Below are 26,398 nucleotides of genomic sequence, written 5' to 3'. Positions count from 1 at the left end.
ACTAGCAGTGCAATCAAAAGAAAGACCGAGGGGTGGGGGGCTGGGGGGGGGGGGTGTAATATTGTGAGGGGGAATTTGAAAGTGGTAAAGGGGCAAGAGAGCTCTCTTTCTGATAGAGAGACTCCTCTGAACAAAAATGTCCTTTAAGGGCATCAGGGGGCTTAGAGCTGAAGGGAACCAGAAAATGTGTTCCTTGCTTGGGCAACAGAGTAGGAAAAGCCCCCTCTAGAGAGGGTCAGGCCTACCTGGTCTACAAATAGAGAGAGAAAAAGAGTGAGAGAATGAGAGAAGAGCCAAGCAGTGCAGAAAGCCAGAGGGCAAAGCCAGAAATTCAGTCATTAGGAGTCAGTCATTACAGCTATCACTTATACTGAAAAAAGAAAAGAGTGCTCTTACTGCGCACAAAAAGTGGAATCAATGTCAACAGAGAGGTAGCTTGTGAGAGAGAGAATGACTTAGGAAAGGACAGACAGAGAGAGAGAATGACAGGAGGTGAGAAATACAGAAAATGATGTGTGACATACCGGTGGTATAACGAAGAGTTCGCTACCCATCAGGTCAAAAACCCGGACCGTACCGGTGCTGTCAGCGTATGCCAGCAGAGCACAATCATGACTCCACGCTACCCTGCGCCAGTGAGGGTTTGGATCCTTGGGAACTGCAGCAGGAAGGAGAACAGAAAAATACTGTACTACTAAATGTATCAGGACGAGAAAAATGTTCAATTATTGAAAATAACTGCTTTTAATACATTTTATTCCTGTGATGGCAAAGCAGAATTTTTAGCATCATTACTCCAGTCTTCAGTGTCACATGATCCTTCAGAAATCATTGTAATATGCTGATTTGTTGCTCAAGAAACATTTATTATTATTATCATCATCATCACCATTCATTGTTGAAAACAGTTGCTTCAAATATTTGTGGAAAATGAGATTCTTTGACAATTCTTTTAAATATAAATCTTTAGAACCATATATAAATGTCTTTACTGGTTTTGTTAAAATGTGTTTTTAATAATAAAACACTGTCAAAAGATTCATTTACAAGAATTGCATTCATTTAAATGTAGTTTTTTTTTTCTTATGGTAATTTTACCATAATTATATTTATATAATATATTAATTCAAGTTACTGTATGTATAAATTGCATTTAATGTATTTTTATAAAATTATGAATAAGTTAAGAGATCTAGGGGGAAAAAGCTTAATATTTAAAGTAAAAGTTTAAACTTTAATGAATTTATTGTCATTAACCCATCTGCAAACAGATGATGCTAACCCTTTGATGCATAATAGATTCAATATACCTTTTTTAAAGAAAAGTCAATTCAGCATTGGTCTGTGAGGCCAAGACAAATTTTCTTTAAGTAACCTCTACGGTCAACAGTGAGGAAATCTAGCGTTCACCACAGTCAAACAGCACCGATTCACAGTGCAGGATGAGCCCAAGGCTTTTCGATTAAAGTTCAAAAGCCCAGCGTGATAAAATCTGTATACTTAAACACTAAAGTAAAACTTAAACACCAGCCGCATGATACAACAGCCTCAGGGCCTAGCAACCATTTCATCACAACAGCCAAAATAGAGAGCGCTTCAAAATGCACGCTTGAAACCATCCAACTACCGTTCATCAGAAAAGAGGGGGTTAATAAAGCAGACCTTTGATTAAAAACATTTTGGCTTTGGTCCGAGCAGCACCGCTGAGATCAGATGCACACGACTCTGCAGCGTACATCAAAGCCAGCGGTTGCCATAGCAACCTTATCATCAATCCAACCCCTGAGGTGTTGAAAACCGGGAAACGCAAGCTGGCGATTTCTATTCAGGTAGAATTGCACAGAAATATCAGTAGGGAGAGCTTCAATAATTCACAATGAACGATGGCACTTAGCAAGATAAATATCAGTAGGGGAAACGCTTAAGCAGGGTCCATAAATCACCCCTCAGCTGTTAAAAGCTAATTAATCTAAGATGAACGCCGGGACCAATATTGCCTGAATTTGTGGGATGAGTGTACTGTATGCTATCTGGGCAGATTCACACACCGTAAATCTCATTTAAATTTTAAAAAAATGGGGGTGGGGGGGTGAACATAGTGCTTTTTAGAAAGAAAATAATGCAAAGTCAGCAAAGCCACCCGGTTGAGCACATACTCGCTATAAAAATGTCTCCCAGAGATGGAAGCGCTGAGTCACTTTGTGCTCTCACAACAAGAAACAAACCTGAGGGAAATTGCGCTTGGATGAAAAACAGAGCAGCCATTCATAGTAGCCAACTTGTGACTTTCAGTTTGGGCTGAATGCTGATCTGTAATGGTCTTGTGTTCACTTATCAATTATATAAAGCATCACATGATTACCATTTGGTAGTCATATCATATAACAGATTTCGCTTCTCGGATCAAAAATACCTATGATGACCATGTTATGTTGTTAGATAATATGCTGGTAGGATAATATTTGCCAATAACTGAACTTTAAAATTTCTATGCTATTTTGTATTTTCACATTTAGATTACCTTTGCATTTTAACAATAAATATGTTATAGGGATGGTTCACCCAAAAATGAAAATTACCCCATCATTTACTCACCCTCAAGCCATCCTAGGTGTATATGACACTCTTCTTTCAGATGAATACAATCTGAGTTATAAAAAATTAACAACTATTAAAAAATACCCAGGCTCTTTCAAGTTTTATAATGGCGGTAAATGGCAGCCCAAAATTTGAAGCCCAAAAAAAAGTGCACCCATCCACTATAAAAGTAATCCACACGGCTCCGGGGGGGCATATCCATATTTAAAACTTTATAAAGTAAAATATCTAGCTTCCGCAAGACCACCTTCCATATTCAGCTTACGAAAAAAGCATAACTGGCGTGATGTCGTATGATGTCGGACATTGCGTAAACGTTTTGAACTGCGAGAGCCGTTACACTTTCTCCATAAGTTGAATAAGGAAGGCGATATTTTACTTTTCATTTTAAATATGCATATTTTTCTTACACAAACCCATCAATTTACTTTAGAAGGACTTTATTAAACCCCTGGAGCTGTATGGATTACTTTTATAATGGATGGATGCACTTTTTTGGGCTTCAAATTTTGGGCTGCCATTCACTGTCATTATAAAGCTTGGATTAGCCAAGACATTTTTTAATATAACTGATTGTATTCGTCTGAAAGAAGAATGTCATATACACCTAGGATGGCTTGAGGGTGAGTAAATCATGGGGTAATTTTAATTTTTGGGTGAACTATCCCTTTAATTTTTAAAAGTTATTCACAATTCATTCTGCTTCAAGAACTTGAGCACTTAAAGTGGCTCAGTGCACACTTATTACAAATAGAATATCCATTGGTGTGGGTGCTAAAGTTATAGTCGTATTATATGACAGATTGGGCCAATCACATCCAATGCTTGTCCATTTTTCGCTTCTCAGACCAAAAATACTGATGACTCATCTTGCACTACAAAGATTTTTGTTAGAGATGCAGAATATGCTGATATGACAATATTTGCAGATAACTGATATTTCAGATTTTTTACAATATTTTCTATCGGCCAATATTGGATATTAAATGCATGCTAATTTTCTCTATTTGTACATTTAGACCACCTTTGCATTCACATCAGGATTACAACATAGAACGCACATCTATATAAAACATCACATTCTGCCCAACCAGACGAGAGAGGAAGAATGAGAGAAAGCAGCGTGAACATAGAACACAAAAGAATATGCCAATTAATCAAACGCGTCCATTTCATATAGTTCACACTACTGGAAATTCAAATAGAAAGTATTGGCTGAATGCAAATCTCCATGAAATGAACTGAAATGAACAGTACAAATGAAAGGGAATTGAAAGCAGACTTGCATGTCCGCAGGCCTATTCTCTGAATGATATTGCTCATAAAATATTCAACATAAATGTAAAGCTATAAGAAATATAGAGCAGAGAAGAGAATAACAAGTAAAACAGCCTATTTAACCAAAGACTGGAAACTCAAAGTGGCAGATTTCATTCTCCGAAACATCAATCAAATATAGCAAGAATACATTAAAAAGGGTGACTTTAAAAGGTCTTGATTTAACAAACAAATAATCTTGCAAAATAGAGTAATCTAATAGGAGTGACACCCAGTTACCAGGGGGGTATTCCAGAAAGCAAGGTTCATTTACCTAGCCTGACAAGCCAGACCCACATCAAGATGTTGGGTCTGGGAACTCACCATTGGCAGGGCTCAATCCGAGGGGCGGGATAAACGGTTGTATTTCAAATTCCCTCTGCACGAAATAGGATAGTGCTACAACCAACCAGAGCAACGAAGGTGGTGAAGCGGAGCTAGTTGATAGATTAAACTTTCACCGTATCCGGTTGGCAAAACTCCGAACATCTTCCTTTCTTAAGAATGACTTCAGTGCCGTTCTTTGTTCTTTTCTCAAAGAAAAGCTTAACTCCAAGTCTTCCAGAGTCGCGGCCAAAGCCGTTTCAAAAGACAGCTGTTCGCCAGCTTTTTTGTTGTTTACAAGTAGCACGCGGATCTGCGGCAAATCTGCCGTCATTATGTTAAGCCCGCCCACCGACTCTATACACGATGTGATTGGCCTGACCAGAGTTTGGTTTTTCCAGCTCGCAAGCCAACGGAGAGTCGCTAGACTACCCTGGCTGCAAATCAGATTTGCTGCCGCTAGGGTGCGTCTAGATTTCTAGGCTATAACTTACCGTCACATATACCTTGATCTCGGTTGATTAACCCACACCTTGCTTACTCGCGCGCGGTATGCTGGTTCCAAAAACGAGTCCGGGAGTCAGTTCAGCCAACTCAGAGTATGTTCTCGGTTAACACACAAGACATTCACAATAGAGCGACAAATCAATGATTCACCATGGAAACCGACGCCAAGAAAAAGCATGCCATTCTACTTCCTCTTCTTCTTTTGTTTAATGGCGAGTTAAAGAACCTACTTAGTACACACATCGCCACCTATTTGGTGGTTATGCAATATTTTTTTCAATGTTTTCTTTTAATAAGTAATCTTTATTCACTGAAAATAAGGATTATATTGTTTGTTTGATGCTCATTAATTGAATGCAGCAGATCCATGTGTGAGATGACAATAAAATAAATAATAAATATATTTGAATTGCATTAATATTTAAACTTATTCTAATTCTTTAGAATGAATATATAATATTGTATATTATATAACTGAAACATATTTGGTTATATTAATAACTATATTAATTATACGTATAACACACATCTGAATACTTCTTAAGCAAACTAACCCTGGATCATGAGCTGCCACAGAGCAGGTTATATTCAGAGAGCGAGTTGCTATGGTTACTTACATACCCTGAAAGTTACCTCTGTTTTTGGAACCGAAAGTTGAGGTTGTCCGCTAACTTACTCTTAAACATACCTGGGTATGTCACATAACCTGCTTTCTGGAATACCCCCCTGATTTTCAGCAATATTATTTACATCAATGAATAATACACAATATCCATAACCTAATTAATATTCATGAGCCCGGCTGATAAGGTTACTGTAATGTTGCAAGTATTTTTAAGCTTAACTAAAATTACATTTTGTAAATGTCTAAATTCACAGAAACGTGTTACATGCAATTGATTTTGTTGAAAATTTGACAAAATACCCTGGTATAAGTAAACGAAAACATTTACTGTACCTTGGCATTTCCCTATGATGGATCCAAAGTCATCTCTAGCTGACCTGAAAGAGAGCATGAAGCCCATGAGAAGCGTGTTGATAAATAAGGGCCAAGTACTTTAACTATAATGCTAACAATAAAGATATCGTTATAAAATTCTTTCTAAATATAAAAGAATAGCAGAATCCATAGCCGATGAATGATCAGAAACATTGACAGCCAATCAGAATCCATCTTACTTAAAAGAGCTCAAGCATTTAAAGGGACAAACAATAAAACTGCAGCGCATGCTTATAAACAGATCGACATTATTCGCTGGTGTGGAAGCTAATATACCTATCATTACAGTTATTGTTCTGGCCTTTACAGTTCTGTTTTGAGTGTTTTGAGTTCACATCGGCCTCAGTAAGCAAATGTAGGAGAATGGGGAGAAACTATAGTTCCCTTTCAGTCGGTCACGTTCGACCTACGTCGGACGTCACGACGCGTCGAACGTGACCAATTGTGGAGAAGAACGTGACGTACTTCTCCATTCCCTCCTTCAGGGAACGAGGGTTACATATGTAACCGAGACGATTTTTTAGATTAAGCATTTTGATATTTAAGGGTTGTTTTCAGAACATCAGGCTCTGAATTTCTTAAACCATGAAGCGTGACACTTCCAATTCTGTGTGAGCTGATTAGCTGGTGCTAGCGTAATAAATCACACCTACTGAAACTGAATTGTACATGAAAACACACATACATATATTTAAAAATACATCATCTGTGCCAAATCATCAATCTCAGAAGTAGCTTTGCTCAGCTGAACAACACCCGAGACAAGAGGGTGAAAAATTAACCAATTATAGAAAGGGCAAACATTTCCAATCGATGTGCAGAATTACCTAATTTCCACGCATTGGTCCTGAACCACAGCCAGGAGCTTCCCATTACTGCACAGAAGAAAAATAAATAAATATATAAACAAAATGGGGAAAAAGAAGACAGAATGATTGTGCAAGCAAACATGGAGCCAAAAATAAACATTTCTAACACAGAGAACATTGTCTTCCATCTGGAAATCAATAGCTAATTAAAGCTCGCCATCTCTGCTTGTGTTGCAATGTTTTGCATAACCAGATAACTGGCAGGAACGAGAACAGTGAAGGAAAAAATGAGTTTGATTGAGATTACATGGCTTGCATCCACAAACAGATGTTTAATTAAATTTGGATATCTCACAAGAACCAAAACACTCAGGATAAATTTAGAATCATGAAATGTTTTTTTGTTTTTTTTCTTCAAACAGAGATCACAATTCTCCCAAGAACTCAACAAAATAATATGAATGTTAATTGCTGCAGTCTATTTAAAATGTTTAATTAACTTGGATGAACATGAAAGAATGAATAAATGACTCACTCATAAATACTCGTTTTATTTCTTGGTTGAATCAGCGTTTTTGAAATGGATCTCTTGAAGGAATGATTCAATGACATAAATTTTAACCATGATTTTAACAGTCACTTGTCGCCACCAGGTGGCATAATGATGTATTTAGTCTATTTTGATCGCTACCGTAGACATGAGTGTTTATATCGGAACTATAAACTTTTATCCCAGTACTTCTGTGGTCATATGAATATTTGTAACACAGAAACAATGATACTGTGTGATTGAAAATACTTGACAACTGCTCTTTCTGGGTCAGAGGCAGCACCAACGCAGAATTGAATGTTTTTGTGTTACAGGTGATTTCATCCCAGGTTTAATAGACATAGACTTCAGTATTGCAGAGGCAAAGAGATGTGGATGGTCAATATGCAGCACATGCTGAAGAATCAAGTGCAAAAGAGCTTTTCACGCTGTAGATGAACCCTCCAAAAACATGCCTGGAATAGACTGACCCAGACTCCCTGTAAAACTTTTCTATGTAAAAACTGGTGGGACTACCTTGCCAGCACCAATTGCCAGTTCACTTGTTTGGTTGCGAGGCGAACCAGCCCAGGTGGCAGAGTTGAACTGGAGGGGCTGAAATACAGAGAAAAGTACAGAGAATGTACTGACTGGCACATTAAATTGATCAAAAGTTAAATTGATCTATTACCAAATCTAAATACATAGCTACTGTACACTATAAAAGTGGAGTGGAGACAATATCTCACCTGTACCAAAGGTAGTGCAGAATGAATCTAAAGGGTCCTGTAAGACACAATATTTAGATTTTTGAATTTCATTCAATAATCTGACTGCCATGTTATGGCAGTAATGCAATTGTTGGAGCAATGCAAACCAGTTTAGACAGACTAATATAATCAGTGTTGTTATTGTTGACTAAATCTTAAAAATTGTTACGGTACCTAGTTAAAATGAAGCTGAAAGTTTGAATATTAGATTAAAAAAAACAAGGGATAGTTCACCCAAAAATGAAAATTCTGTCATTTACTCACCCTCAAGTTGTTCCAAACCTGTAAGAGTTTCTTTGTTCTGCTGAACACAAAAGAAGATATTTTGAAGAATGTTTGTAACAAAGCAGAGAGAGCAACCATTTACTACCATAGTATTTTTTCCCCCGACTATGGTAGTCAATGGTTGCTCTATCTGCTTGGTTACAAACATTCTTCAAAATATCTTCTTTTGTGTTCAGCAAAACAAATAAACTCATACAGGTTTGGAACAACTTGAGGGTGAGTAAATGATGACAGAATTTTCATTTTTGGGTGAACTATCCCTTTAACTTAATGTTAGACTAAAATGTTACAAATGCTGCCTTGGCAACTAACTGAAATAAGTTGAAGTACTAAAAAAAATGCTAAAGCTATATACAAATATAAAAAATAATAATATAAATGACAAACTTACATTAAAAGTAAAACTGGAAATATAAAAAAGCTAATTCAAAATTGGTTAATACAAATTATGATATAAATAATAGCTAAATAATAAAGAATAATGAAGAAAAAAATGAAAATAAATACATTCGATAAAAGGCACTATTTGAAAAGACAGTTGTTTTATTCCAACATACCAAGTATTTCTCATGTGTAAAAACAAACCCACTTAAACTGGAAATAATCTAACTTAACAAGTAGATTTATAAGCAACTTGATTTGGACTACAAAATTGGAAATCACTAAATAAGATGTGATTAGTCAAAACAGAATGCAAGAGAAGTGCTGCACGGGGTGCTCTTTGGATGTAAGGAACGGTTCAACTCAAAAAGATAAAGAATTTCCAAGGCACTCGAATGGTGTAGAAAAAAGTTAAAAAGCCTTGAATTCATCATGGCATTATTCATTTAAAAACAGGTGACAAGTACACCTACGCGTTGCGGCTACAAGCCTTCATCAGGGTGTGAGACGCAACATGTAGGTGTACTTGTCACCTGTTTTTAATAATGCCATGATGAATTAAAGGCTTTTTAACTTTTTCTACACTATTCGAGTGCCTTGGAAATTCTTTATCTTTTTAAGGTGTGATTAGGATCAGGTATTGTATTGTTCCAAAGGAGTTTATTTTATATAGTGTAAATGCCAAATAAACACATTCACATTGAATCACTGTTCTCTGTAAAGCTGCTTTGGAATGGCATGTGGCTGTGTCTCAAGCATGTGAGCTGCCGAACTACACAGCATTGGCATTACAGTCTTTTCCTAACTCTTAAGACATGTTCAACATTTATGATTAAAATTACAAGGCACAAACATGTCTTATCCTTGCTGTCCATACCTGTCACTGCCTTTGCAACGAGTGAAGAGTTGTGTTCCTTCAATCCACGCAGCTGAAAACAAACAGCATGATTTCACAGTATTATGTATCTGTAGGACGGTTTGCATCAGCTGTCAGCCTGACAATTTAAGCATGTCAACTTGCACCTTCTCCCAAAACAAGCAGCTGGAGATTATACGTGACGATATACAGAAAAAATGAATATATGCAGAGCTGTAAAACATCATAATGATATTTATTACATAATAAGTATATTTACTTCATTTAAACCCTGGAATTTGAACTTGGATACGTGGCTCAAAACAACTTGAGCAGAACTGATACACGTACATATTTCAATTTCATGTAAGAAAAACATTTTTTCAAAGAAAGTGGGTATATTTCGACAAACCTGCGTGTCTGTTTCAGATGGCCATTCTGTGTTCACAAGTAAATCATATAAAATATTCTCCTCTTCGTCTTCCAGAATAATCTCACCTGCCATGTTTTCAATGAACTGGATGGCGCCCACGTCACACTACGGCGGCCTGCAAGGTACATATAAAGGGGTCGATGTTCTTTTCATTTTGCGTCTGATTATCTATAAGTTGTTTTCTAAACGTATCTATAACTAATACAATAATTGTCTTCATTTTAAAATTAACTTTAAACATTTATTTTAATAAAAACAATACCATCGGAACTGAAGCGAGGAAGCGCATTCCGCACGGACCGTTTTTCCTACAAGCACCCTGTCAAAAAACAGCACACGTTACATCCTGTGGAAACTGGAGACTCGCAGTCGCAGGAGTTTGACACCATGGCAGCTTTCGGCGGTGAGATTTACCTGTCAACATTTAGTAATAAAATGAGCGTGGTTAACTGTTTGCGGTATTTATATATATATATATATGTTTGTTTTGCCTCACAGAAATGGGAGTAATGCCTGAAATTGCACAGGCGGTGGAAGAAATGGACTGGCTGTGAGTTAGACTGTGTCTCTTTGTTCAAGGGGGTTTAACTTTTTGTACTTTGAAAACCCCTGTCATAGTTCTTACACCCCGTATAAGTTAGTTATCCATACATAATTAAAGTAGGTATTGATTCTTCTCTTTCAGGTTGCCAACAGACATTCAGGCCGAATCCATCCCGCTGATTCTGGGTGGAGGAGACGTGCTCATGGTGAGATCAAAATCATATCCAGTGCAGATGCTACAGTACTGTATGCGTTTATGATAACACCTGTGTGTTTATGTTCACAGGCTGCTGAGACTGGGAGTGGAAAAACTGGAGTAAGTGTGCAAACGTTCACATAAATAATGTATTTGTATAATGTAATAAATCAATGTATGAAATACGTTATATATAAAATGTCAAGGATCAGGGAAATGTGAACACAAAATGAATGTGTTCTTGTAGGCCTTCAGTATTCCAGTCATCCAAATTGTCTATGAGACCATTAAAGACCAGCAGGAGGGGAAGAAGGGACGCAGTGCTGTGAAGACAGGAGGAGCAGGTATTAAACTTTCTTCTATATAGCCACTCTTAAGCCCTATCCGGACAATAATTGTTTCTCATGGGGTCACAAGGTATTCTCATCATTGAGAGGGGCTAGTAAGTGATTTATTGCCATCCGAATCCAGAATGTCAGTGTTTTTCTCCCACCACCTGCGTAAAAATCTCAGGCAGAATTACCTGCTGTTTTTTGACAAACACCAAGGTCGTGTGGTAATTTAATTGCCGCCCAAATCCACATCTCTGAGTTTTCAAGAATATATCAATTCAAAATTCACTGTTTATATCCTTTTTGACAACTGCAGAGCACCGTACGGTTGCACTTCGCTGTAATTTGGATGCATTTTAAAGATCTAGACTTTTATTACTGAAACTGCAAGTATTTACAAGAGCAATATATTTAATCACAGCTCAAAAAATAAAAAGAAGAAAAGCACGTAAACATTTGAAATGGGCCGTTATTAATTACGGCAGCAATTATATATGTTAAAATAACCAAGCAGCATTTACAGTGTTTACCTTGTGTAAATAAGAGACTGTATTAACTTATTTCCATATGGAATTACATTACATTCTTTATTTTGAGATAAAATACAAGACAGAAAACAATTTTAACTATAATTTGTGTCTATATACAGGGCTCGACATTAACACTTGTCCGGGACAAGTGGATTTTTTTTAAGGGGCAAGTGAAAGAGAATTTTACTTGCCAGACCGGACAAGTATCCTGATTAAAACGTCAATAACAAAAAATAACTAGGGAATCACCAAAATGCTATTAATTTAGTGTAAGTGGCAATCGATAGTGGATAATAATAATGTATAATAGACTGACATAACAATGTTGTGCTATTGACGCCTGCGCAGCCTCTCGAGGAGAAATCACAACAAATGAGCGTCGCTCATACAAAGAAACCGTGTTAACATACACGGTTAAAATGACAAATTGTGGAGTTTTTATATTTATAACATATGATAGCCTACAGTTAAGCAACATCACAGAACCAAGAGTGTTGTTTTCCTGAATACCATCACGAATAAAACTGACACTGATTTCATATGACAGTTCCATAAACAATTAATTAACATTAAGTCACTTACATTTTAGATGCAATATTCACTTTTTTTGTTCCATTTCAGCAGCAAAAATAGTTCCAAACAAAGATCACAGCAGAACCATAACGCATCTCACAGCAACGGTGTGTTACTGAATGATTCACCGTTTTGAATGAATCGGTTGAATGAAAGATTCAATGACCTATTCGTAAACGACTGCGGCCATGTCCCCTAAACCCTCACGGTCTTCCTCTGAGTCCGCACTTTCACAACGCAATGCCGCTTTGAATTAATCATCCGTTTGAATGAATGACTCAATGACTCACTCATTAAGATGGTCTCCTGCTGCCACCTACTGGTGGTTTAGTTTCATATTTCCAACATTTCTTATTTGTATATTCAAATACATTTAAAACAACCTCATAACATTATTTTATTTAATAGTTGTCTTTTTTGTGTAAATGATTTAATTTGATTGGTAACAGCCCTATAGTGTCTTTTTCTAATTCAATTTCTAGATCAAATTTAAAAAAAAATTAATGAAAGCTGAAGCATAGCCGACATTTAATAAGATTATGGAAAAAATGCCCTTTATAAAAGGTAAAAATATCACAAATATGCAGATTCAAATATGTCAAAGCTGATTGAACACTCGTGAGAATATTTCTGCTGAATAAATTATATTTACAACACACACACAAAAAAAATGTGGACAAGCAAATTTTTTCCTTAGACAAGTGAGGGACAGATTTACTTGTCTGAAGGACAAGCATGTGATCCGACTTAATGTCGAGCCCTGGTATATATCTTCCTATTTTTAAAGGATTAAAATAATTAAATAATAATTTGCAACATGCAACATGAAAATTTATTTTTACGCACTTCCGTGTGAGAAGCAATTACCGTCTGAATAGGGGTTTAGTTAACATTCACATACCAAGAATTACTGTAGGGTGACCATACGTCCCCATTTTCTTCTTGTTTTTGGTGGCTTGTCCCTGACTGGAGTTTTTTCCTGTACATTCAAAACAATGTTGTTATACTAAAGCTATTAAAAATGATTTAAATAGAATTTAAAGGTTAGATTTTTTTTTTATTAGTAGTAATTTTACCTTAGCAACTAACTGAAATAAAATATGTACTGAAACTAAAAATAAAAAACAAATAAAATGACAAAAGATCATATCAAAATTACTTAAACTAAACTTAATAGTAAAAATAAAAGCTGATTCAAAATATGAATAAATACTATAATAGCATGTAAATAATACTTGAATTATAATGATTCAAACACCAAGCCAAGTGAAATAATATTTTTTATTTACATTTTTGTGGAAAATAAATTTGTTCAACCTAAGACAATGTAACATTATCAACTTTGCTAGCAAATTTCTTCAGACATTGGAGGTAGTCTCAATATAAATTTCAGAAACTATATATATATATATATATATATATATATATATATATATATATATATATATATATAATATATATATATTTGCTCTCATATATAAGAGATTATAATTTGATTTCAATTCATTGATTGTTCTCCACTGATTTGTTGTCCACCCCAGTTTTCAATAAATGGCAGATGAACCCCTATGACAGAAGTACAGCATTTGGTAAGTGTTTAACAGTTCTATATGTACGGCCTAGCCTGGTTTGATCCTGAAGTCTTCATTGTGATTCTGCAAGCTTATTTTAACTTCTTTGTTGCAACAAAATTATTATATATATTTTTTTTTCTTCAGCTATTGGTGCAGATGGCCTGTGCTGTCAGAGCAGAGAGTTCAAAGAGTGGCATGGCTGTCGTTCAACCAAAGGAGTCACAAAAGGTAGAAGAACCTTTTGTGTTTTTTTTCTAAAAAACCAAGGGAATCCTGGAAGATTCGATCTTCACTTTTTTTTCTCTCCAGGGAAGTATTATTATGAAGTGACCTGTCACGATCAAGGGCTGTGCAGGATGGGCTGGTCCACTGCCCAGGCATCACTGGACTTGGGTATGTTACAATATTTGGCCGCACTTTATATTAGGTGGCCTTAAGTACTATGTACTTGCATCCAAAAATAAGTACAATGTACTTACTGTGTTCAAATTGTATACGGGTAGGGTTTGGGACAGGTGTGGTGGTATGGGTAAGTTTAAGGGTAGGGTTAGGTGTAAGGGAAGTGTCAACTGTGTAAATACAAATGTAACTACAGAAATTAATTACAGATGTAATTACATGCAGGTATTTTTTAAAATGTAAGTACAATGTAAAAACATGTATGTACACAATAAGTGCATTGTATCAAATTATTAATTAAAATGTTAGTACATAGTAGTTAAGGCCACCTAATATAAAGTGGGTCCCGATATTACATTGATCTGGTTATACCGTAACTTCAGTAATAATATTGTGTGTTATTCTGTTTTTACCCTCTGTTAGGAACGGATAAATATGGATTTGGCTTTGGGGGAACTGGAAAGAAATCTCACAATAAGCAGTTTGATAGTTATGGAGAGGTAAGGCTTAAGTAATGAGAGCCTTTGATTTGATACTCAAGGTTTAGAGGTTTGACATGATTTGTGCCTTTTCCAGGAATTCACTATGCATGACACCATTGGATGCTACATAGATGTGGATAAAGGCCATGTGTCATTCTCCAAAAATGGTAAGGTTTGTTTTTATGCCTTTGTGATATTTTTAGTAAATAACTTAATAAAATTTGGCATGTTGAATGTCATCCAGGTAATGTATAATCATTTGGAAAATGATCATGTTAGTTACACACTTCCAGTACGGAAGTGTGTAACTAATATGATCATTTTCCAAATTATTATACACCAGTACGGGTCTGTAAGATTTTATTTATTTACTTTTTTGAGAAATGAATGCATTTATTTACCAAGGATGCAATAAATTGATCAAAAGTGATAGTTAAGATACTTTCTATTAATCAAAGAATCCTAAAAAATGGTTTCCACAAAAATATTAAGCTTCACAACTGTTTTCAACATTGAAGATAAAAAGGAAGAAAAAAAAAATCTTGAGCACCAAATCAGCATATTAGAATGTGACACTGAAGACTGGAGTAAAGATTCTGAAAATTTAGCTTTACCATCACAAGAAAAGAAAAAAAAACATTTTAAAATATATTAAAATAGAATAGGCTAAAGTTATTTTAAATTGTAATACAGTTTCAGAACATTACAAGCTTTGATGTGCATATGAGAAAAACATAAAAAAAATCTTACTGACCCCAAATGTTTGAACTGTAGTGTATATCTATAAATATTTTAGTACCAGTATACTCTGCAGCCCCTATTTCAAATGCCACTGTAAATGATTCCTGATTGGCTTTCCCAGGTAATGATCTGGGTTTGGCTTTTGAGATTCCTCCGCAGCTGAAAAACCAGGCCTTCTTTGCTTCCTGTGTGCTGAAGGTATCTGGCATATACACTACTAGCTACTATTTATATATAATAAACACCTTCTCATTGCTGTGTTACATTTCTCTTGCGTGTATTTGTCAATCAATTCCCAGAATGCTGAACAGAAGTTCAACTTTGGTGATGAACCTTTCAAAAACCAACCTAAAGAAGGATATGTGGCCCTGAACAAGGCTTCAGATGGTCATGTGGTCAAATCCAGCCAGACAGGTGAGCTTCAAGTGGCATTTAATTCTTCCTTCCTGCAGGGCTTGTATTAATGTTTCCTTGCATTCTGCCTGTCATGTGTTTTTTGTCCTCAGGCAGTGCTAAAGTGAGTCAGGTCAAATCAAGTTCTAACGCCCCCAAAGCTCTCATCATTGAGCCGTCTAAAGAGCTGGCTGAACAAACTCTAAATAATGTCAACCAGTTCAAGAAATATGTTGATAATCCCAAACTAAGGTGAGCCGAGATTGATTTAGGAGTGTCTGGTGATTTTGTAGGCGTTAACTGAACATTATGATGTTATTGCAGGGAACTTCTGATAATCGGAGGAGTGGCTGCTAAAGAACAGCTCTCTGTTTTAGAAAGCGGGGTAAGTGTCCAAAATATACATCACCATTCAAAAGCTTGGGGTTAGTACAAATTTAGGATGCAAGGATGCATTACATTGATCAAAAGTGACAGACATTTATAACGTTACAAAATATTTCTATTTCAAGTAAATGCTGTACTTTTGAACTTTCTATTCATCATAGAATCCGTAAAAATCACGGTTTCCACAAGAAAAAAAAAGTTCACAACTGTTTTCAAGATTAATAATAATTAGAAATGTTTTATTGAGCACCAAATCAGCATATTAGAATTATTTCTGAGGGATTATGTGACTTGAAACTGAAAACAGTTCATTTAAATTGTAATAATTCACATTATTACTATTTTTGTATTTTTATCAAAAAAAAATGCAGCCTTGGTGAACATAAGAGACTTCTTTCAAAAGTATTAAAATGTTACCCACTCCACTTTTGAATGTTAGTGTGTAAATTGAAATTATATAAATATTAAATTATATATAACTGTCAGCTTCAATGTACAATAATGATTATTTTGATGTATTTTCGATGTAAGCATCATAACAAAGAATGCAAATATATTAATATGGTAAAATTCAAAGGCTATTAAAGGGCGTGGCTTAAGAAGGCAACACTCAATTTTACACAATATGTAACCATGGCCCCTGCTCTCTCTTTCTCCCTCTCTCTCTCTCCCTCCCTCCCTCTCTCTCTCTCCCTCCCTCCCTCCCTCTCTCTCTACAAAGTGGTCTTGGACTGAAAAAGTTTGAAGACCCCTGTATTAGACCATAATATAGAATTCAGAACATTAGATTATAATACAGTTTAGAACTACAGTATTAAACAAAGTTCACAATACTATGCATTTTTTGTATGTATGCTTTATCACTTCATTGTCCTTTTAGGTTGACATTGTGGTTGGGACCCCGGGCAGATTGGATGATCTCATATCCACAGGAAAGCTGGATCTATCCCAAGTCCGCTTCCTGGTGCTGGATGAGTGTGTATGTTGAACACTTAAGCTTATGCAAAACATTTTAACATTAGAGGAATACTACAAGTTCTGTTGACAGCAATCATGACATGCTGTTGATTTCACTTTAAATAATTTTGCCTTTTACCTCGGTTTATAAAAATAAGCCAAAAATGCATCTAAAATCCTATGGGATGTTTTAATAAAAGCCTTAACCACCATAGACATTGAGGGGGACAAGTCCTTCTCGAATAATTAGAAATGGCCAAATTGTTGCTAGGATGACAAAAGTAAAATGAGTGAGATGTCCAATCAAATCAAAGAAGGCGGGGCTTACTGTTACTGCAAATTCCAACGTGACACTTTAGTTATAGCAGTGAAAGAGTGCGTCATAAGATGTAAGTAGCTAAACATTTAATATTTGACTGTTTTACGATACAAAACGTTCGTTCGACCTGCAGTAATATCAAGTGATGCTGCAAACTACTTGACATTTTTAATAGGATTTCACCATTTTGAATTGAAAATATGAAATTATTTATGTAAATCCTAACTGAATTTGATGTGACAAGAAACGTTTTGCAGTTTTACATATTAGGCAGACGAAAATAAGAGTGAATGTGTGCATATTTTAAAAATACATATATATTATTTGCAAATTGTTTACCTCATAATAGAACTGGAACTTTTACAGTTCTTATTTATTTTTTTTCATTTAATTCCTTTAAATAAACCAATACGACCAAAAATTTGGTTCCCCCCAATGTCTAAGACATAGTTACGGCCTTGTTAAGATTATAGGTAGTTTATCTTATCGTGGGAAAGTGTAAAAAATAAATGTTTATTCTGGTTGAATAAATGTGTTCAGGATGGGCTCCTCTCAGCCGGCTACACCGACTTTATCATGAGGGTCTACAACCAGATCCCTCAGGTCACCTCAGATGGCAAGAGACTACAGGTCATCAAAGCTCTGATTTCTGTTTTCCATGAATATGCATTAGAGTTGTCAGGTGCATTTTTTTCATTAATCAACCACATGTGTTTTCTAGGTGACAGTTTGCTCTGCCACACTGCACTCATTCGATGTGAAGAAGCTCTCGGAGAAGATCATGCATTTCCCCACATGGGTGGATCTGAAGGGAGAAGATTCTGTACCAGAAACGGTCCATCATGTGGTGGTGCCAGTCAACCCGAAAAATGACAGGCTTTGGGAGAGACTCGGAAAGAGCCACATCAGGGTACACATATTTAACTGTAACAAACATCTCACTTCATTATGCCATTGCCTAAATGTACAAAAAGTCTAAATCAGTGATTTGTTGTGTCTATTCAGACTGATGAAGTTCATGCCAAGGATGACACACAACCTAGAGCCAACACCCCAGGTACAAATCACCAGCCTTTAAAGGGGGGGTATCACACACAGTGTCTGTCAATCTTGAGTACCTATAGAGTAGTATTGCATCCTTCATATCTCCGAAAAGTATTTCGTTTTATCATATTTATAAAAGACAGATACGCTGTACAGAGTATTTCCGAATAAAACCGTGCGGCTGGAAGTGCGTTTTGTGTGAACAGGTTTAATATGAAATAATTTAGTTCAACATATTTTCCCACTCTTTGTGTATTGTTGTTTGGAGTGGTTTTACAATAAACAAACGGACACCTATAGTAGTCAGCTAAACAAATGTATTTAAACACACACCATACATCGCATGCTCCATTGATCAATTAACTATACGTTCATGTTGTTTACTTGATGTGCACTTACGCGCCGATAGCCAACAACACACAGACATTTGAAGCAATTTTACTCACTGACCATGACCGTGGCGTGAACCTTTATCGTTGGGTCCGCTCCATCTTTCAGCATTAGACAGAAATACTTCATCAAACGCCCAACTTATTTTTTTAAACTTTGGCCATGTTTAGCTTGGGAATCCAATTCTTTAACAGTGTAAAAAATACCCCCCCTTTAAGAACATCATCCAGAAATATTTGAATAGTTCCATGCTCGTATTATCAATTGTGAACATTTCAAAAGGACCTTGACATGGTCTGATATAAAGGTCTTGCAGTGAATCATTTTATATGGCTTTATCAGAGATGTGGTCAGAGGCCATTAAGATTCTGAAGGGAGAGTATGCCATCAGAGCCATTAAGGAGCATAAGATGGATCAGGCCATCATCTTCTGCAGGACAAAGATCGACTGTGACAATATGGAGCAGCACTTCATCAAGCAGGGAGGAGGTGAGTTAGGCACACAGCTCAAGCTTTTAGCACCATTATCAAACAGCTATTATATACCATCACGTCTGGATGCAAACACTTGGCTTTTCCTACAGGTCCAGACAAAAAAGGACACCAATTCTCTTGTGTCTGTCTTCATGGTGACAGGAAACCAAATGAGCGCAAATATAACTTGGAGCGATTCAAGGTAAAGGGAAAAAAAGGAATCAGATTTTTATCAAATGTGCAAATGAATAACTTATTATTTATAGTCACCTTTTTACCATCCTCCCTTTAGAAACAGGAAGTGAAGTTTCTGATTTGCACAGATGTGGCTGCTAGAGGAATCGATATCCATGGTGTTCCTTATGGTAAGATTGTCTCTATTTTCAGACTTAAACCACAATGGTTTGAATTCATTTGTAATGACTGATACCAATACTATTGTATGTTTAATTTTTCTATCACCAATATGCAGAATGATTTGCTTGGTTTTTGCCACAATAATAACTAAATACTCATTAGACTACAACAATAGAGCCATATGCATTATTGTTGTTGTCACTTAATATTAATCATTTTATATTTACTGTATTTAAAAATATATTGGTAACACTTTACAATAAGGTTCATTAGTTAACTACATTAGTTAACATAAACTAATAATGAACTGCACTTCTAAAGCATTTATTTATCTTTGTTAATGTTAATTTCAACATTTACTAATGCATTATTAAAATCTTGTTAACATTAGTACCGTAAATGCACTGAGTCTGTGAACTAACATGAGCTGAATGAATGAATGAGGCATTTATATAGTGCTTTCATATGTACTACTGTACACCGAAAGCGCTTTACAACTATGTCAGGGGGTCTCTCCTCAACCACCACCAGTGTGCAGCATCCACTTGGGTGATGTGACGGCAGCCAGAGTACAACGGCGCAAGTGCACTCACCACACACCAGTTACAGGTGGAGAGGAGAGAGGGTGATAGAGCCAATTCAATGGATGGGGATTATTAGGAGGCCATGATTGGTACGGGCCAATGGAGGGAATTTGGCCAGGACACCGGGGTTACACCCCTACTCTTTTACGAGAAGTGCCATGGGATTTTTAATGACCACAGAGAGTCAGCACCTCGGTTTAACGTCTCATCCGAAGGACGGTGCTTGTTACAATATAGTGTCCCCATCACTATACTGGGGCATTAGGACCCACACAGACCACAGGGTGAGCGCCCCCTGCTGGACTCACTAACACCTCTTCCAGCAGCAACCTAGTTTTCCCAGGAGGTCTCCCATCCAAGTACTGACCAGGCTCAACCCTGCCTGGCTTCAGTGGGAAACCAGTCTTGGGCTACAGGGTGATATGGCTGCTGGCTATGAACTAACCATGAACAGCTGTATTTTTATTAACTAACGTTTGACAAAGATTAACTCATGCTGAACAGAGGTGTTGTTCATGGTTAGTTCATGTTAACTAATGCATTAAAGGAACACGCCGACTTTTTGGGACTTTATCTTATCCCCCAGAGTTAGAATATAATATCATTGTGCCGCTGCACTCATGGGACGTCTCAAAGCTCCTTGATTATTACTCAGGAATGAGAGTATAGTTCCTAACCATATCGGCCTAGAAAATCACAACTTTTCATTTTCCGTCGGCCTTAGTACATGATGTTACTACACACATCACACCATGTACATAGGAAAATGTAGGCGTTATTTTGTCACTTATTGAGCAGTAGGCAAGCTGGAGCCATTTACCTCCAGTCTTTCTGCTAAGCTAGGCTAGCGGTGGGTGCGTCAGACAGAGTTATGGCACGCACGGAGATGAGAATGGGATGTATGGACTTATCTAACTCTGGTGGATATGGGGAATAAGATTAAGTCCCAAAAAGTCGGCATATTCCTTTAACTAATACAACCTTATTGTAAAGTGTAACCAATATATTATTATTTACTTTGGTTGTATTATTAAATAAATATAATTAATTATTAATAATAGTAACGATAACTTAAAAATAGATGAATATTCCATTAATATTTATGCCAATTTGATTTGCAAAATGATTGCAAATGTTTAACTGTCAAGGTTAAAATGCTATGCTTGACTGCTTAGTGAAAAATAGTGTTAGGTGCTATTTTTTAAATCCAGCAACATGTGCCATTTATTAATAGATCCGTTGTTTAAAAAAACAAAGTTAAATTCAATCAAGCCCATCTGAAATTAATTCAAAAAGAGATATCGCAGAGATAAATGCAATATCATTTTTGTTTTGCAGTGATAAATGTGACTCTGCCAGATGAGAAGCAGAACTACGTTCATCGCATTGGAAGAGTTGGCAGAGCGGACAGGTGACGGCGAGCATTTATCTTGTATCATTACGTGTAGATTGCAATTCTGATTACATTTAGTCAGTGTTTGTGTTAATATTTTGTGTTAATATTTGTGATGTCACTACAGGATGGGTTTGGCTATATCTCTGGTTGCTATGGAGAAAGAAAAAGTAAGAAAGAAGTACAGGAGAACTGGTGGAAATTTAGAAATGTATTTTATTTGCGTGTTAATTGTGTGTTTGTGGTGGGTGCACACAGGTGTGGTACCACGTTTGTGCCAGCAGAGGAAAAAGCTGCTATAACACCAAACTCAAAGAGAACGGAGGATGCACTATTTGGTACAACGAGAAAGAGGTGAGAACTGCATTTGCATGACATTAACAATATTCACACTTATTTTATCCTTGTTCTAATTGTGCTTCCATTTTAGCTGTTGTCAGAAATCGAGGAACATCTGAAATGTACCATTACTCAGTGTGAACCTGACATCAAAGTACCTGTTGATGAATTTGACGGCAAAGTGACGTATGGGCAGCGCAAGGCTATGGGAGGTGAGTGTCTGTCTGATGTCCTGTTTGTAGTCCATTCACAATGTATCACTTATCTCCATATTTATCCCCCCCTTCCCCCTCACACACACACACTCACACACCGCAGGTGGTCTCTATAAGGGCCATGTGGATATATTGGCCCCAACCGTACAGGAACTAGCCAACCTGGAGAGAGAGGCACAAACTTCCTTCCTTCAGCTCAGCTATCTACCCAACCAGCTCTTTAAAGCATTCTAGAACACGCTCGCACATGCCACAATGCAATGATCGCAAATGAAGGCGCTAAAGGACAAGAATATTTGTCACTAACTTTACATAATAAATGTATTTAATTTCTGGTTCATGTGGTTTGAACGCAAAAGGAATGTGCTTGTGCTACTATTGACTTTGTGGTAATATTTTCTTTAATATTTTAAATATTAAAGAAATGTAATAATAATTGGTTTTGTTTTTCCAAAGAATTAAGTTCGTTATGTAAGTGATCAACCTGAAATAAATTCTAAGAGCATAATCCTTCTGGTTTCTTCAGTTCTTATGTTTACAACATGTGGGCAGAGCTCATCTTTTCAGTATGAGAAAACTCTATCCTACATCAAATGCAAAGAGGAACTCGATGGAAAATGGTATGAATTTGTTTGTTTTTAAACTAAAATTTTTATATTTTTTAATATTATTTTAATGTAATTAGAGCTAAATAATTTATTAAAAATGTATTTATATTATAGGCTAATAATCACAATAAGCATACGTTATACAGTATATGTTAACGTAAGTCCATGAATACAATTAAACACATTTTACATAAACTAACTGTTTTTAAATGCCCCCCAAAAAGTTTATATTAAATGTATATGATTGTATAATCTATAGGGTTTCATGCCTGTCAAGAAAACTCTCTAAGCTACAGTACCTAATACTAACACTAGATGGAGGGCTTGTCCTAATGGAGAAGTTCACGCTCCCAGACATACCCCATTGCCCGGTTCATTTCATAAGCACTGCACTTTTATTTATAGTAGAGCAAAGTCCAAAAGAGGGCAATGAAGCTAAATGTCATTAATAATCTAAAACTGCATCACTGTACTCGCAGTAACCCAGCACGCATGTGTTATTACAGACTCCTGTTTAAACTCAAAATCACACACACAGGAGGACATCTCTCTGTAATTATTCCCAAACTAACAGCAGTGCTCGTAAACAACCCTGCATTTTAAACTAATCCACACAAGACCACACACACACACCTCAACTTACATTCTTACCCTAAATTTGATTATATAACACGGTTACTTATGGATTCATACAACAGATGGGACATCACAGAGCCTGTCAGTGCACAAACACTCCGATCAAATTCCTGTTTAACAGGAACCCATAATGTTCAACCTGAACCAGAACCAACGTATAGAAAGTGAGATGTTTAAAAGTTTCTCTTTAGCTTCTCTTTTCATGTTATGTAACTGCAGTAGCTCTGTATATATATGAGTGTGTGTACGTGTGTATGTTTCCACTCCCAAGCATCTTTGGGAGCAAATGGTTTCCAGCTGCAAGAGTGTGTGTCTTATTTCCAATGGTGAAGCGGTGACACTGTACGTTTGTCTGCCTTTTGCTCACTTCCTAAACCCCGCAGTCTCACACTTAACCCATTCAACATGCTTCTCGGCAGACTAATGACACATTTTAGACAGATAATATTGCATTTTTTAAAGTCTGAAGGCCATTCTTTACATAAATGGTAAAAAGGTGCGGAAAGAACAAAGATTAAACAACATAAAAATGTAACCAGGGCCCACAGCAAGATTAAAAACAGGCTTTTTTGTGCGAAAGATCTGTGGAATTGATTTAAATGTGTTAAAAATAGCTACTCGCCTGCATTCTAATATTGATAAAGTCCAAAGTTGCATCTAAATAGGCCTACTTCCATACACTCTCAGGAAAAAAAAGGTACAAAAGCTCTCACTGGGCCGGTACCTTTTTAAAGTGTATACTTTTTTACCTAAAGAGTGCATATTGGTACCTTAAATGTACATATTAGTACCTAAAAGGAACAAAAGTGTACCTTTTGAAAAGGTGCTGCCCCAGTGACAGCTTTTGTACCCTTTTTTTTTTTTCCGAGTGTTTAGTATGTGGGCCGAATTCATAATATTCATTAACGGTATTCATAAAACAGTGGGTGAAGGGTACCCGGGTGACCTACTACTTCCGGTGAGATTCTGTAGTGTGCAGTCGATGGACACTTTTCTATCCCATGAGGCCAAAATTGAATGGCAGTGAAGAGATGAAACTGACGCCATAGGTCACAACAGTGACAACATGGCGGATGTAGTACGTCCGAATTTCATTCATACTATATAGATTGTACTTTGTACTCTTTTGACAGTCACAAAGTAAGTTTCAAGCCAATTGTAGTATGCGATTTTTGGACTCAGTCAGGGGCGTACTGGCCATCAGGAGCACCGGGAGTTTTCCCGGTGGGCCGCTGGACAATGTTGGCCAGCCCGTTGCTATGTAAATATATATGATGAATGAATAATAGTAAATTTATGTAGCCTAGTCTATATCCTTTCATCAGCCCAGACGAATGGCCCGCGTGGGCCACGTGAGGGAAAAACTCAAATCTATTTTGCCTGATCAGTCTCAGGCTGCGTCCGAAACCTGGAAAATGCTGCCTTCGGAGGACACATTTCAAGGCAGGAAGGCACCAAGGTGTTTCCGAATCTAATGTTAGCTTCACTTCCTGTCTCCTGAGATACCTTCATCTGATTGATTTTTGGAGGCAGCATAGATGTATCCTTCGCTGCCTTTAATATCCCACAATCCTTTGCATTTTATTCTGTGACAGTAGAGTGCAAAAAAGATGGCGTCCGAAAGTTGTGTTTGCTGGTCAGATTTTGTGTAGGTTTTTTTTTCCAGATCTGATGTCATTTCTAGCGGGAAATTAATAATGTAGTGATTAAATATTTGTTTAGTTCTCACCAATGCTCTCTCTATTTTGCTGTACATCATTAAACTGTTACACTGCCTAAAATTGAGTTGCCTTCATGCACAAACGCTACCTTGTCTGATAAGGCAGCGAGGCAACGAGTCAGCTGCCTAGGTGGTGTAAAAGTGCTCGTCAATGTCAAAATGTTTGAGATATCCAATCAAATCGAAGGAGGCGGGATTTATTGTCCACAGAAACCGAGCAGCGCGGCACTTGAATGCGAGCCGAGGTAAGATAAACAGCTGAACTTGAGGAGTCAATACAGCAATATTTCCCAACTGTTTACGATTAACAATTTAAACAATGGACATTTATTTCCAGGGATGCAAACTACTGCTGACCTTTTCGAATTTCTCAGATTGAAATGCCATTTACGTTAGTCGACACACAATGCACAAAGAAACATTAACGTAGCAGTTTTCAGCATATCAGAGTGAATGTTTGTGTATCTGTTTCCAGGCTTTCTTCATATCACAGTGATTTAAAAAACTCACTAAACTAAAACATATTTACTAAAACATGGTAAAACTGGCAACTTTCATATTCAAGTAGCCAATGTCCCGTGAAGGAATGTCACATAGCCTACTAAAATAAATATAGGCTATAATATGCTAGTTAGTTCACATGCATTATTTTACACACTAGCAATCAACAGGTTGAAATAATTAAGACTTTTTAAATGTTTTTGAAAGGAGGCTGAATTTATTTGATTAAAAATAAAGTAAAAACAATATTTCGAAATATTACCATTTCTGATAAATGTTGTGAATATATTGTAAATTATTATATTTTATTACTGTGATCAAAGCTGAATTTTCAGCATCATTACTCAAGTCTTCAGTGTCACATGATCCTGCAGAAATCCTTCTAATATGCTGTATTTTTCCATAAAATGACAGATGTCAAGCTCCTGAAAGGACAGATACTAATAACCACTAGATAGGCACCATACAATAGTCCACAATCCACACTACATACAAAGGCCCGGTTTCACTAAGCCAGGATTAGGCCTTAGTTCAATTAGGACATTTAAGTAACTTTTATAAATGTGCCCAAGAAAAAAACATTGCTGGTGTGCATCTTGAGACAAAACAATGCCACTGACATATTTTAAGATTTGTCAGTGCAAGATTCTTTCAGTTAAAACAGCTCAAACATGCATTTTAGTCTAGGACTAGCTTAAGCATTGTCTGTGAAACCGGGGGTAAGTCTTCTAGACCATAGCATTGCTTAATATGGACTGATTTTATGGTAGGTATTGAACTTTAGTGATATTAAACTTCACTGTATGGAAAAGATTTCAAAATGTGTAAAAAAAAAAAAAAAAATCTAAATGATTTACTAAGTCATTCATTAATGTTAATGATAAGCATTTTAATAAAAAAAA

General features: G+C 36.5%; 3 protein-coding genes across 3 annotated transcripts in view; 2 read left to right on the top strand and 1 right to left on the bottom strand.

The window, feature by feature from the left end:
• nbas (NBAS subunit of NRZ tethering complex) overlaps positions 1-9,921 on the bottom strand; it is a 262,104-nt gene extending 252,183 nt beyond the window's left edge. The window contains exons 1-7 of the mRNA XM_079831768.1: positions 9,789-9,921; positions 9,398-9,449; positions 7,834-7,870; positions 7,622-7,699; positions 6,574-6,621; positions 5,705-5,748; positions 525-658 (exon numbers count right to left, since the gene is read on the bottom strand). Of these exons, the coding sequence (XP_079687894.1) occupies positions 525-658; positions 5,705-5,748; positions 6,574-6,621; positions 7,622-7,699; positions 7,834-7,870; positions 9,398-9,449; positions 9,789-9,881 (486 nt within the window). The 5' untranslated portion in view covers positions 9,882-9,921. The remainder of the gene's footprint in view (positions 1-524; positions 659-5,704; positions 5,749-6,573; positions 6,622-7,621; positions 7,700-7,833; positions 7,871-9,397; positions 9,450-9,788) is intronic.
• drc1 (dynein regulatory complex subunit 1 homolog (Chlamydomonas)) overlaps positions 1-26,398 on the top strand; it is a 548,506-nt gene that overhangs the window by 215,389 nt on the left and 306,719 nt on the right. The gene's annotated exons all lie outside the window — the stretch shown is intronic.
• On the top strand, positions 9,919-22,544 carry ddx1 (DEAD (Asp-Glu-Ala-Asp) box helicase 1). Its single transcript, XM_079831769.1, has 26 exons — positions 9,919-10,212; positions 10,308-10,359; positions 10,495-10,558; positions 10,639-10,668; positions 10,796-10,892; positions 13,525-13,572; positions 13,702-13,785; positions 13,867-13,950; positions 14,380-14,456; positions 14,533-14,605; positions 15,301-15,377; positions 15,479-15,593; positions 15,686-15,824; positions 15,897-15,957; positions 16,840-16,938; positions 17,776-17,865; positions 17,957-18,145; positions 18,241-18,292; positions 19,012-19,158; positions 19,254-19,345; positions 19,436-19,508; positions 21,423-21,495; positions 21,605-21,647; positions 21,736-21,831; positions 21,908-22,028; positions 22,135-22,544. Exons 1-26 carry the CDS (start codon positions 10,197-10,199, stop codon positions 22,263-22,265), a joined length of 2,223 nt encoding a protein of 740 aa, XP_079687895.1. The 5' UTR covers positions 9,919-10,196; the 3' UTR covers positions 22,266-22,544.

Source organism: Gobio gobio (genome assembly GCF_949357685.1).
Source record: "Gobio gobio genome assembly, chromosome: 12".
In the NCBI taxonomy this organism is placed as follows: domain Eukaryota; kingdom Metazoa; phylum Chordata; class Actinopteri; order Cypriniformes; family Gobionidae; genus Gobio; species Gobio gobio.
The sequence above is the reverse complement of the archived record's forward strand: the minus strand, read 5'-3'. Positions and strand labels throughout refer to the sequence as shown.

Bases quoted from the DNA above. Each gene is read 5' to 3' on its own strand.
- ddx1 (XM_079831769.1), top strand. The intron at 14,457-14,532 runs GTAAGGCTTAAG...TGCCTTTTCCAG, and splicing joins AGTTTGATAGTTATGGAGAG to GAATTCACTATGCATGACAC. The intron at 19,159-19,253 runs GTGAGTTAGGCA...CTTTTCCTACAG, and splicing joins CTTCATCAAGCAGGGAGGAG to GTCCAGACAAAAAAGGACAC.